This window comes from Cupressus sempervirens, chromosome 10 (assembly GCF_028749045.1).
Source record: "Cupressus sempervirens isolate cs-2001-9-10 chromosome 10, ASM2874904v1, whole genome shotgun sequence".
Classification (NCBI taxonomy): Eukaryota; Viridiplantae; Streptophyta; class Pinopsida; order Cupressales; family Cupressaceae; genus Cupressus; species Cupressus sempervirens.
Window position 1 is genome coordinate 847,709,446 of NC_143127.1, and position 14,664 is coordinate 847,724,109.

The 14,664-nt window shown below is 39.2% G+C and overlaps 1 protein-coding gene across 8 annotated transcripts; it reads right to left on the reverse strand.

The window, feature by feature from the left end:
- Nucleotides 1-11,126: 11,126 nt before the first annotated feature.
- On the reverse strand, nt 11,127-14,338 carry LOC149536661 (putative UPF0481 protein At3g02645). 8 transcript variants are annotated; one of them, XM_089806892.1, is made up of 4 exons: nt 14,289-14,338; nt 14,082-14,125; nt 13,188-13,229; nt 11,127-13,060 (listed from the first exon to the last, which is right to left on the reverse strand). In XM_089806892.1, exon 4 carries the CDS (start codon nt 13,052-13,054, stop codon nt 11,471-11,473), a length of 1,584 nt encoding a protein of 527 aa, XP_089663018.1. In that variant the 5' UTR covers nt 13,055-13,060; nt 13,188-13,229; nt 14,082-14,125; nt 14,289-14,338; the 3' UTR covers nt 11,127-11,470. The 8 variants fall into 8 exon arrangements, with proteins under 8 accessions (XP_089663018.1, XP_089663017.1, XP_089663019.1 ...); XM_089806891.1 differs by having other exon boundaries at nt 13,188-13,232; nt 14,289-14,330; XM_089806893.1 differs by having other exon boundaries at nt 13,188-13,260; nt 14,289-14,323.
- Nucleotides 14,339-14,664: the final 326 nt, after the last annotated feature.

The following is a 14,664-nucleotide window of genomic DNA, read 5'->3' on the forward strand; positions in this document are numbered from 1 at the left end:
ATATACTCTTAGTCAATTTTTCTTTAGCTTGATCATTGTTTTAATATTGTAAATAGGGTTCTTGAAGAATGTTTTGGGAATTTTGTTCATGACTAGATTGACCATATTAGGTCATTTTTAATTTATCTTTTGTCTTCTACTTAATGAGGAGTTACAACGTTTGATTTATTCAAACTATATTTAAAACAAAGGATGTAGCTTTGGCATATAATGAGTGGCTTTTTCCCTCAAATTTATTTCCTTATAGTTCCAAGCTTTAGGTAGGGGAGTCTCCATCTAATAGATCAAGTATGCCCTAATTGACTTCCTAGAGTTTTGGATTTACGTCTAAATATTCTAAAAATGTGTCCTTCACTTGTTCATTCCTCTACCCACACTATCCATTTTCTTCTCTTATGACGATTTTTTCCATCATAGTAGTAGATTCTTAAGATAAGTATACATAAAAGCAATTAGATCTATATCATGACATATATTCTTTAGTGTCAAAATCATCATATTTGTATCTCTAGAATATGTAACTAACCTCTATTTCATTGTGTTGGCTATTCATTAGATATTTTATTCACACCAAGAGGATTAGGGTATTAGAAGGGTGTGGTTTGTATGATGGGAGATAGTTATGCAACCATCATGAATGCAAATCTTATGGAGGGCCATTTGAAACAAGAGCACATGACTTTGTTAGTTGTTTTTCCAAGATCAACTCTTCAAAAAATAAAATCTTAAACATGTGATTCTTCAAGCACATAGTTTATACAAGTAAATGGGGGAGCTACTATAGGAAATGATGAATAGGTGAACAAAGTTCAACCTAAGAATATATAACAATTGCCAATTCAACACATCTCCTTTTTATACCTAAATCCTCTACAATTTAGGCATAAGATGATTAACACACAATGGTACTTGAGAAAAAAGCACTAATAAATATTGAGGATGTGAATTGGTCATACCATTTTGCAGATGATTTTGGCATCTCACCCTTTATCACTGATGCTTTGACTTTATTAGCCCTCTTCTTTGGTGACCTGCAAATGAAGAATTAGCATAGTAAAAAATCTAACATAAGATTAATCCACTAAAATTAGAGAATGACAAAATTTTAATTTGGCTTGTGATTAAGAATTATCCATTTGTACAAATCCTTTCTTTCTGAGTTGTATGATAACCCTTGCTTGATGAGTATTGAAAATTTCTCCCATTGTATCCTTGCTTTCATCAGTCTGAAGTTTCTGGTTACATGCACACAATCATGACTTTACATCATAAAGCATTCACATTCTAATAATTTTCATGTTCTTTCATTACATTTTGATCTAAACAAAAAATTATAAACTTTCACTTATTCAAACAACTAATCTAAAATTGGGTCCTATTAAAGAATCTAATATAAATTCAAATAATGTATCTAGATTCTAAACAAATCAAAACATAAAATCTTTGATTTAAACTAAATCTCATCACTTACACATCATAACAATATAGTCCACCTTAGTCATGTGGATAGTCTTGGGGAAGAGGTTGCAACATTGTATTTGGATCCAATTGATCACTCTTTCTCTCTCTCCCTCTCTCCCTATTCAATCTAATGAGCCAACTAGATCTACTCGACATTTTAATGTCTCAAGTATTGCCTCATGGTCTAACTCACAAAATTTTCAAAGAATCTTATTATGTGGTTTTCCACCATATTTTATGAAGTGGACATTTTATGCAACAACAAGGTTTGAATAATGAAGAATCTTCCTCTCTGTTTTCCAATCCTTGAATAACCACAAGTTAGGGTTCTTCATAGAATATCATCTAGGCCATATGCCAGTTACAACCACCACACCAACATGGTACTCTAAACCTTCACCATCTATAACCAAGTGATCCAATTTTTGTTTGGCTTGGACACAATGACAAAAATAATAATATGTCCCTTCTTTATTGTCTTCAAGTACAATAACAGCAAAAACATGGCCTACAGTGACAAATGTAAAAAATATGGTCATTAATTTAGAAAATACTTAGGTAAAAGTTATAAAGTTACATATTTAAATTACAAAGATATATATATATATATATATATATATTACCAGATTGCACTAGATCTAACAAGTGGTCAAAGTCAATAGACAAATCCATCTCTACCATTTCTAGTGCTTGTGGGAGACGATAAGTGTCAATTGGGTCCTAAACTTGTATATCCCATTTGTCCACCCATTCAGTCAACTCACAGTCATCCTAATTTTCCTCTATACATGATGGACAATAGCATGCCATTTTTTGTGTGTGGATACTACATGAACCTACATCAGAGCTTCTAAAAGAATGCAACTCACTGGATTTTATTAGTGTGCAACAATCTCGATATGGTGCAATGTTAGTATTATATATCAACCAAAAGAATCTATGAATCGTAGACTCACCTTCCTTACCTAGACCCATTGTAGTGTTACACCACTGGACAATGGATTTTGCATCTATCAATATTGCTCCATCTTTGTACTTTAGTTCTTCATGAGCTAAGACTCTTTTGATGCATGTGCCTACACCATCGTGCTCTCCCTTTCCATAACCAGCCTCTGTGAAATTCCACATATATTAAATTCTACACAACCTGTGCATCCTGCTTAACCAATACAACATCCATGCATTCTTGAATTGAGATGCACAATTGTCTAACCAAATAATGTGCTAATGATATGTGATGCCCCTCTTAGCCAAATCTCCATTAAATAGTTGAAAACAACCTTGTACAAATTTTGTAGAATGTGATTGATCATCGCTAATGTAAAAATGGTACTCCATCAAAATCTTCCTATCATCCTCTATACTTGTAGGTGAATGCATGAATGTTATGTGAAAAAATATGGAAACCTATTGAGAGGTCTAATACTTTTCTTGCACCTCATTTTGTGGTTGTAGTATGTAGTTCTTTGTGAAGTCTACAACCGAAACAATGGTATCCAGTGAAAACATATCCTTGCACAACTTGAATTGCAAATCCAGCCTCGAGCTTTATGTGTATGCCTTGCATACTCGTAAATAATCTTTTCATGAAAAATATTTATGAACTCATACACTGGAATCTTTTCAATGACTAAATCACATTTTTTGCCTCGTTTCCCATCTTTTAGAGCATATGTCACTATCTTAAATTTTTCATAATCTACTATTTCATTTCCAATTGCATGTCTATTATCCATATGTTGACAAGTTGATAAAAGTTGCAAAGAACCACAAAATAAGCATGTACCATCCAAGCATGATGTCTTGTAAAATTGTTGGCTATCACCTATTTCACATAAAATGTTGGATATGAATTCCCTTGAAGATCTTGGTGGCTCATTCATGTCACAATCTTGTAAAACAAACTTAGAATGCAAAAACACGCATATATGCCTAAAAACATCAAAATGGTTAGAAAATTCAATATGTATCCTATAATAACAAGTTGTTCGTGTGTGACTTATCTTGACATAAAAAGGTTTACCCATCTGAAAAAATCTTTGACTTATTTGAATTTGAGGATACATAACAATAAATTTTATGAAAAATTGTGTCTAAGTTGAGTCCAAAAAATGTTTCGCATGTGGGTCGCAATTTTGGCTATCAATCCTCCTTCTTACAACATCTCTTTGATTAGGGGAAACACGTGTGTTATTTTTTCAAAAATCTTCAATCAATGATTTCAAAGCTTCACTAATTTTTTTATCCTTTCACGGTAGTCTACCGCTAAATGTCCATAACTCATTTTTTGTTGGATCTTGCAATCTCTCATGCCTTAGCATGGCTCTCCTTAGAGTACCTCTACCAATTTTTAATATTTTTCTTTTCTTTCTTATGAGTCGAGCTTTCTTCATTTGGCTACTTACTATTGTTGATGTAAGTACTTATCTTGTGATATTACTATCTTTGGTGCATGATTTGAAACCTACTTTGTCATAAGAACTCATTAGATTCTTTACAATGTTTTTTTCATTTGAATCATCCATCATTCTTAGCCCAAGAATCTTCATGATAGGCATAAATTTCAAATTTTTCATCATTTCAAAAAATAATTAGCATTGACCTATAATATTTAATTCTTCAAAAAATAATCTCCACATACGATTAACTTTTCTTTGACAAGTACGCTTGCCAATCTTGTCAGACATTGATATCAAAATGTTAGTATCAATATCAATCAAATATTTTGTTATTCTAAAACAAATTCTAGAAGGTGTTATAATCTCTTCAATTCCCTCAACATTTTGAACATCAACATAAGGTTGAGTGTATTGCATACCTTGAACCAAAGATGATATGCCTTGGCAATAAGATGCAAAAGATGGAATATCACCTACTTGATGTATTGATGTTGTGCCTTCAACATGACATGATGGAGTGTGTATATCATCAGATCTACAAATTAGTATCTCTTCAACATGAGAGGACAATATGACTTCAACATTAGAAGATGGTGTAGTGGACGATATGACTCCAACATTGGAAGATGGTGTAGCTTCACTATTCAATTATCTTCTTGAGCGTAATAGTCTCATTCGTTCTCTTTGTCTTTCCAATTCTTCCTTTTTGTTTCTTTGTATTGGTGGTTCTTGATCCTCTTCTGAAGTCAATTCTTCATTATTACTTTGCAATTTTCTTTGTTGACATAGTAATTTCATTTTATCTCTTTTAATTGCCAAATATCTCTCCTGATCTTCATTTGTTTGAGTTTTTGGTTTCTTCCTTGGCATGATGATGATTTCTACATGTCAAATTATTCAAACATTTGAATTACTTAAAATGTGTAAATTAAAAATCATTCAAATACATATAAAAATTATAATTATTTGAATGAATACACAATATATATCAAACGACTTGTCAAATTTTTAACCATTTCAAAATAACATTTCATTCAAACATACAATTTTCAATGAATTCACTATATATTAAACAACATGTCAAATTATAATCAAATTTGTATCTATATATCAACAAACAATATTTAAAATGGATTGCACTAACCTTTTCTATACAAGGAATTTTCAAAAGGTCTTCAAATTGCGTATCCAATGATTGAATTTGGTGTTTGCTAGCTTCAAAAAGTGTTGAAATAGTGTTTGCTATGTTGAAACCCATGATTTCTGTCGGAATAATAGCATGCACAATAGACCAAAAGTAGAGAATGGATGAAATGGGCCCCAAAGTTGCTTTTTGACCATTTTTAGGTGATTTCACATAGTTATGTGAAAACACATTACTCTCCATCCTCCCTATTCTTTATCCTCCCTACTCTCTCTCCCCTCTCCCATCCCCTACTCTCTCTCTCCCTACTCTCTCTCCCATCCCCTACACTCTCTCTCCCCCCTCTCCCATCCCCTACTCTCTCTCTCTCTCTCTCTCTCTCCCTCTCTCCCTCTCACTCTCCCTCTCCCACCACCTACTCTCTCTCCCTCTCTCACCCTCTCTCCTCTCCCATCACCTACTCTTTAGATCTCTCACACACAGTCCCATCCTCCCTCTCCCACTTCCTACTATCTCTCTATCTCTCCCCCATCCCCTTACTCTCTCCCATCCCCTACTCTCTCTCACACTCTCTCACATCTTCTACTCTCTCTCTCTCCCCCCTCTCCTATCCCCTAAACTCTTTCTTTTATAGATGCACACTCCCATCCCCCCTCTCTCTCTCCTCTCCCATCCCCTACTCTGTAGATCTCTCACACACTCCCATCCCCCCTCTCTCTCCCCCTCTCCCACTCCCTCTCCCACCGCCTACTATCTCTCTCTCCCTCTCTACTCTCTCTCTCCAATCACCAACTCTCTCTCACACTCTCTTCCCATCCCCTACTCTCTCTCACACTCTCTTCCATCCTTTCACTCTATCTCTCTCATCCCATACTCTCTCTTTCTGCCACCTCCTACTCTCTCTTACACTCTTTCCCATCCTTTCACTCTATCTCTCCCATCCTGTACTCTCTCTCTCTGCCACCTCCTACTCTCTCTCACACTCTCACACTCTCTCCCATCCCCTACTCTCTCTCTTTCATAGACACACACACACACACACACACACACACACTCCCATCCCCCCTCTCTCTTTTCCATCCCCTACTCTCTAGATTTGTCACACACACACTCCCATCCCCCTCTCTTTATCTCACTCTCCCTACTCTCTCACACTCTCTCTCCCATCCCCTACTCTCCCTCTCCCTCTCCCATCTCATTCTTTCTCTCTACCACCTCCTACTCTCTCACACACTCTCCCCCATCCCCTACTCTCTCTTACACACACTCCCATCCCCCCTCTCTCCCTCTCCCACTCCCTCTCCCACCACCTACTCTCTCTCTCCCATCCACTTCTCTCTCTCTCTCTCTCTCTCTCTCTCTCTCTCTCTCTCTCTCTCTCTCTCTCTCTCTCTCTCTCTCATCCCCTAAACTCTCTGTTTTATAGATACACACTCCCATCCCCCTCTCTCTCTCTCCCCTCTCCCATCCCTTACTCTCTAGATCTCTCACACACACTCCCATCCCTCTCTCTCCTCCTCTCCCACCACCTACTATCTCTCTCTCAAGTTCTCTCTCTCCCTCTCTACTCTCTCTCTCTCACATCCCCTACTCTTAATCTCTCTCTCACACACTCTCTCCCATCCCCTACTCTCTCTCACACTCTCTGCCATCCTTTCACTCTATCTCTCCCATCCCGTACTCTCTCTACCACCCCCTACTCTCTCTCTCACTCTCTCCCATCCTTTCACTTTGTCTCTCCCATCCCATACTCTCTCTCTCTCTACCACCCCCAACTCTCTCTCTCTCACACTCTCCCATCCTTTCACTCTATCTCTCCCATCCCACACTCTCTCTGCCACCTCTACTCTCTCTCACACTCTCACACTCTCTCCCATCCCCTACTATCTCTCTTTCATAGACACACACACACTCCCATCCCCCTTTCTCTCTCTTCTCTCCCTCCCCCTACTATCTCTCTTTCACAAACACACACACACATACTCCCATCCCCCTTTCTCTCTCTTCTCTCCCATATCCTACTCTCTAGATCTATCACACACATTCCCATCCCCCTCTCTCTATCTCCCTCTTCCTACTCTCTCTCACACTCTCTCCCATCCCCTACTCTCTCTCACACTCTCTCCCATCCTTTACTCTCACTTTCTCCCTCTCCCATTTCCTACTCTCTATCCTCCATCCCCTACTCTCTCTCTCCCCTCTCCCATGACCTACTCTCTCTCTTTCATAAATACACACTCTTATCCCCTCACTCTCTTCTCTCCCATCCCCCCTATCTCTCTACCTCTCCCTCTCCCACTCCCTCTCCTACTTCCTACTATCTCTCTCTCTCAAGTTCTCTCTCTCCCTCTCTATTCTCTCTCTCTCCCCTCCCTTACTCTCACTCTCTCTCTCCCATCCCCTACTCTCTCTCACACTCTCCCATCCCCTAATCTCTCTCTCTCCTATCTTGTACGAGCTCTCTCTGCCACCACCTACTCTCTCTAACACTCTCACACTCTCTCCTATCCCCTACTCTGTCTCTCTTACACACATTCCCATTCCCCCTCTCTCTCTCCCTCTCCCACTCCCTCTCCCACTGCCTACTCTCTCTCCCCCATCCCCTACTCTCTCTCTCCCCTCTCCTATCCCCTACTCTCTCTCTTCCACAGATACACACACTCCCATCCTCCTTCTCTCTCTCCTCTCCCATCCCCTACTCTCTAGATTTGTCACACACACTCCCATCCCCCCTCTCTCTCCCTCTCCCACTCCCTCTTGCACCGCCTACTATCTCTCTCTCTCAAGTACTCTCTCTCCCTCTCTATTTTCTCTCTCCCATCCCCTACTCTCACTCTCTCTCTTCCATCCCCTACTCTCTCTCACACTCTCTCCCATCCCCTACTCTCTCTCTCTCTCTTGCCCCCATCTCGTACGAGCTCTCTCTGCCACCCCCTGCTCTCTCTCAAACTCTCCCATCCCCTACTCTATCTCTCTTATACACATTCTCATTCCCCCCCTCTCTCTCTCTCGCACTCCCTCCCCCACTACCTACTCTCTCCCATCCCCTACTCTATCTCTCTTACACAATTCCATTCCCCCTCTCTCTCCCTCCCACTCCCTCTCCCACCACCTACGCTCTCTCTCTCTCTCTCTCTCTCTCTCTCTCTCTCTCCCATTCCCTACTCTCACTCTCTCTCTGCCATCCCTACTCTCTCTCACACTCTCTCCCATCCCCTACTTTCTCTCTTACACACATCCCATCCCCCCTCTGTCTCCCTCTCCCACTCCCTCTGCCATTGCCTACTCTCTTTCTCTCCCATCCCCTACTCGCTCTATCTCTCTCTCCCCTCTCTCATTCCCTACTCTCTCTTTTTCACACACACACCCATCCCCCCTCTCTCCTCTCCCATCCCCTAATTTGTCTCTCATTCACTCTCCCTCTCCCACTCCCCCTCCATCACCTACTCTCTCTCTCTCTCTCACTCTCACTCTCTCCCTCTCTACTCTCTCTCTGCTACCCCCTACTCTCTCTCTCTCTCTCTCTCTCTCTCTCACACACACACACACACACACACACACACACACACATTTCCATCCCCCCTTTTTCCCCCTCTCCCACTCCCTCTCCCATCGCCTACTCTCTCTCCCATCCCCTACTCTCTCTCGAGCTACTCTATCTCCCCCCTCTCCCATTCCCTACTCTCTCTCTTTCATGCACATGCACTCCCATCCTCCTCTCTCTCACTCTCCCTCTCCCACTCCATCTCCAACCACCTACTCTCTCTCTCCCCCATCCTCTACTCTCAATCTCTCTCTCCTAACCTATATACTCTCTCACAATTTCTCTCTCTCCCATTCCTTACTTTCAATCTCTCTCCCCCATCCTGTACTCTCTCTTTTCCACCCCTACTCTCTCTCACACTTCCTCTCTCTCCCATCCTATACTCTCTCTGCCGCCCCTACTCGCTCACACTTCCTCTCTCTCCCATCTCGTACTCTCTCTGCCATCCCTACTCTTTCTCACTCCCTCTCTCCCATCTTGTACTCTCTCTACCATCCCTACTCTTTCTCACTCCCTCTCTCGCATCCTGTACTCTCTCCCCTCTCCCATCCCCTACTCTCTCTCTCTCTCTCTCTCTCTCTCTCTCTCTCTCTCTCTCTCTCTCACACACACACACACACACACACACACACACACACACATCCATTCCCTCGCCCCCTGGCTCTCTCTTGCGCTTGCATTGCAATTTAGGCCTCAATAGTGCATGCGCCCTATAGTGCACACGCGTTACTGAGAATTCAAATGGTTCTAAAAGCGCATGTGCACTTTAGGGCGCATGCGCTATTGAAAGCTTTGCATTAAAACCAAGCCTAAGGCTTGGTTTTACCTTGGAGATCCAACCCAAAGGTTTGGAGTTTATAAATAGGTCCAAGACGTGTTTTCTAGCAAACATACAAAAAATGATTGATTTTTCTTGTGTGCTCTCCTTCAAGATTCCTCGTGGTTGGGTATCAATTAGATCAAGTTACATGGCATTATAGGTCTCTGTGTTAGCTATCAAACCATATAATTTATTTTTAATTTGAACTATTTCAAGTCTTTCATCTATAATTTCTTTTGAATGTATGTTCATTTTTTGTCAAAAACCACCATGTACTAATTGGGCTATAGATTTTAGCTCATTCATCGAATTTTGCAACAACTTAGTTTTTTATAAACTAGACTCCATTCTACACACTTTGAAAAAAATAAAAGTTTTGATTTTAGATTAGTTTTCAATTATTTCTAGGGGGAGCACAGAGATATTTCACGTTTTTGGAATGTGTCTAGTTAAAAAATTCAAAAAAAAAAGAACACATTATAAAATTACCCGAGAAATCTAGGATAAACTACATAGTGTTAAGTAACTTTTGACTAGAGCAATTAAAGAATTTCAAAAAAAAAGTTAAAACTTTAGGGGGCCACACTTTATACTGTGTTATGTTTTTTTGGAATAAATAGTACCACTTTTTGTGGCCCCCTTTTTTGAGGACCTAAAACTAAACCATTTTGAAAAAAAATTAGTAGTTTAGAAACTAGATTCAAAGGACTACGACTTTTATTTTTGTCATATCTTAAAATTTTGAGCGTAACTATCTTCAAATTCTTGTTGAAGTTCAGAAATTGTTGATTTCAGAAAAAGGGTGTCCACTTATACCCCCCTTTTGGCACCACAACTTGGTGCACTTACCGGCTCCTTCTACCATCTTTCATCTTGCAACTTCCATCTCCATCTTCCATCCATCATCTTTCATCTATTAACTTCCATCCACCAACCTCCATCCGTACTCCTCCCTCCATCTGACATACTCCACCCTCCATACTTCTTCCTCCATCCCTCTGTACTCCTTGTACTCCTTCTACCATCTTTCATCTTGTAACTTCCATCCCCATCTTCCATCTACCATCTTTCATTTGTCATCTTCCATCTGCCAACTTCCATCCACCAACCTCCATCCATACTCCTCCCTCCATCTTCCATACTACCTCCTTCCATACTCCTCCCTCCATCCACCTCTCTCTGTACTCCTCCCTCCACCCCTTCATACTTCTTCCTCCATTCCTTCCTACTCCCACTCCTTCTGCCATCTTCCATCTTGCAACTTCCATCTCCATCTTCCATCTGCCATCTTCCATCTCCCAAACTTCCATCTTCCATCTACAAACTTTCATTTGCCATCTTCCAACACCATCTTCCCTCTTACCAAATTCTCGTACTACATTCCATTCCTCTGTACGAGCATATCCATTCCACCCTATGACATCTTGCTCCATTGTACGGATTAAACATTTCCCCCTTTAGACTTGGACAAATGATAAAATTTGAAAAAGGAACATTACAATGCTACAAACTTATAGATAAAATTTTCTCTTCCTATGATATTGACTACATCTCCCTTTTTATGAATCAAAGTATCAATAATTTACCCTAAAATTTGAAAGACTTTAGTAACCTGTTTTTTAATCATACTTATCATTTAATTATACACCTCCTATTTCATCCATAAACAATGGTCAAACTCTAATATTAATATAATGATAACATCATTTTATTAGTGTACACAAAACCACATAGTATGTAACTCATGGATACAACGTATGCATAAAATATGTATTATTTATGGTGTATCCAATGTGAATACACATGATGCAACTTTCTCCTCTATGCATAGTATATACATAAAGGAACTAAATGATGCCTGCTTCATACACACATTATCTGATTAACCTGGGAATAACGAAACAAAATCACAAGTATATGCATGATCAGCTGATAAAATGGTAGTGGCTGTAACATTTTGCAATAAGAATTTTTCAGCTTTACCTTGTTAGCTATGACCTGCTCTGCATTAGAAACACTCTTTGACAATACAGCTCTGATATGTTCCGGTCATACTTTAACCATTCTTGTTTCCTTTTAATCACTCTTAACATTCCTCCTCCTCAGTGGTTGTTATAGAATTTGTTGATTACTGTCATAAGTGAAGGCGCTGCAGCTGCCAACACAAGAACAATCCCCCAGAACATAGTGAACACTTTCACAAACTTTGGATTCTTCTCCATAAACTCACTGAATTGCACCGCAACTTGACGCCTGTACCATTCATTCACATCAATCTTCAAACCCATAAACTTATCTTCATCAGCGAAAGTAAAATTAACACCTTTGCACAGACTATTGAAGAGGAAACTGACTTCCTCATCAGTCCCAATGGAGCTCTGAATTACTCCCTTCTTCCTCAGCAAAGCCACGTCCTTCTCAGACTGGATCAAGCTATTCATCAGAAACACATACTCCGAAATCACGCTGAGTTCCTTTTCATGGCACACATCCACCGCCATGAGGTTCCTGAAGATCATCTCTGTTGTATCAGATACCCATATCACTGGCAGAAACAGAGTCTTCTTTTTCTTGTCGAAGCGGAGGGAATTGGCAGACGGAACGCCCTCGTACGATCTCATCTTCATTCCGCTACTATATAATTCTGTTGCAGAAGCCATCAGGTAATGATAATGAGATTCTTTCTTCGCTTTATGAGCCGTCTTATGATGATGCAGAAAACGATGGCGATGACGACGATGTTGCTCTGCCTCTGGCATTGTAATACGCACACCTTCTATCATTTCTCCTTCATGGGTAGTCTCGGACTCGTGCACAATGAAATCATGAAGAAATCCCAAAATGTGGTTGTACTCGTGTAGATCCTTGTACTTCACATGGAGGGCTTCTCTCAATTTTCCCTCACGCTCTTTATGCTCTTCCCCTGTTTCCCCTGTTTTTGGCTGCAGAGAATATGAAAAAGGGTGAACCAGGGCAACTATACCGTCACATATCATTCTGAGCAGCTCTGTCCTCGCTGTTTCTTCTGTTAATTTGTCCTCCATCTCCAACAGTGCAAGGAGGAGGACTATGGGGACCTGATTCTCAAGCAATATAAGATCAGTCAAGATATCAAATTGACAAGAGCGGACCCTGTTTCGACTAAAAACAGGATCAAGCTTCCATTGTGAATCAGCATTGTTGTTCCATTGTGATTCATCGCTGAGAAGCCTGAGAGTCTCTAGAATGAAGCATCCGTCCAGAGTGAAGAGCCAAGGAAGGACTTCTTCCTCGCACTCTGTTTCTCCTTCATAGCTTCCTCTAATTTCTGGAAGCAACTTCTGCACTCCTTCGACTAGAAACCGTGCGTGCTGCTGGCCTTGTGGGAGCCTCCTCACAGACCGGTTTACAGCGTCTACTTTGTATAACTCTATTTCGGAGAGCGGCTGAGAAATCCTGCGATGAAAAAGGCCTAAAGAGACGACCCGAGGTAGATATACATCCCTGTTTAAGCTTTTGAGATACATGGGTACTCTGTTAATGGAGACAGATGAAAGCTTTCCTGACTTGTTATCTGCCATTTCGGCTTCAGGACTGAAAAATTCAAACTTGCCCTTCACATCATCAAACCATGAATAACGTTGCTCTGGATCTGCTACTTCTATGTACCATTCTTTTGCGCCCTTCTTCTTACTCTTTTTCGCCATTGTTAGCTGCTACAAGACAAATATCTCTGAGATTCGGAAACACAAAAATCTGTTTGATTGTCCAATCTCCATTTAATCAGCTTGCTTGGGTTACCTAAAGTATAGATTATATGGATGGGGGAGAATTTATTACCCAGCTATTAATAATCGATTAGAGAGCTAAACGTCCTTCTTCCTGCTTTGAATTTGAATCATGACAAGAGATGCTGAAAATTAATCCCTTTTTTAATCAAACACTAAGCAAATTAAGTAAAGCAAGAAACTAAACTCACTAATCAAGTAAAGCAAGAAACTAAACTAAGTCAATTTTAACTATTTAACACTTTTATTCTAGAAATCAAGCCATACATGTCAGATTTCAGTCATCACTACCGATACCTAAAGGGAATTTCAATAAAAATGAATTTCAGCACATATCCCTGTAATTTCCATAAAAAATACTAAGAGATGTTGGAATCATGGATCTTTTTAGAATTACTAATGTTTGTATTTTCAATTTATATTTTGTAAATTGTTATCATATATTTAATTTTTAATATTTATTACTGTTTTCTGAATTAGATTGTGTAAACATTCTGAAAGAGCTTCATGTTATAATTTAATTTTATGACCATTTAACAAAAGTACGATATTTTGAATCACAATCATCCATCTTCATAATGATAGAAAGCTTGCAAACATTCCATCATTATTTCAAAAACATCAATTCTTGATCTATGAATAACAAGAAGAAAATATATAAATTCTAAGAAATAAAGTATAATAATTTATCAGTAAATTTAATGAAACTAGAAATCATAAGAATTAAAATAGAATATAATCTAAAATATTGATAAAACAATAACTCACACAATTATATTCAAAAGCATTTTAAATAAAATCATATTTATATTTACTAATATATCTTAAGAAAACAGAGCTCTACTCAATTTTAAGCAGTACCAAGATTTGAACTAAAGAACCCTTCCTTTCAATCAGGACAACTTAAATTTCCATCATCTACCCTATTCATGCTCCGAATACTTACATTAACCAAACTGGATCTCATACATTTCGTAAAACTGTGTATATCTGAAATGTGAATACCAAACGAGTACTATTAATACAAAAGAGAGAATTAAGAAGAAACCCGAAATTTTCATTTAAAAAACACGTTGAAAAAAACACACAAAAATAATAAGGCACGCTCATGTAATACATTTTTTTCTGGTAAATCATAGTAAGAGCTTAATACCTTCTAAAACACCCAGTTCTAGCTTGGATGATTCAATGCGTCATACAAATCAGAGGGATTTGGTTTCTCTTATAACTTCTCAGATTAAGGCATTATTATTAGGTTCCTTTCGTCGAGGTTGAGACAATCAATTCGCTTTATCTCTTTATTCTGTTCTTATGATGATTTTTAATTATTTTTTCTCGGGCATCCGCGTATCGACTTTGGTCACTTCAGAAGAGTGGTCGCCCAATGCTTGATGAGATTCTCTACAAACGAGAATTGCGATGGTTCAGTTTCCTTCAGCGTTACAGCGAATGTTTTTATCTTTATGGACTGAATAAAAAAGAGTCAGATTTCATCCAAAACAAGAGTTTCAAAAGTTGGTCTCATAAAA

Excerpts from the sequence above, each read along its gene's own strand:
- LOC149536661 (XM_089806892.1), bottom strand. The coding sequence starts at position 13,054 with ATGGCGAAAAAGAGTAAGAAGAAGGGCGCAAAAGAATGGTACATAGAA.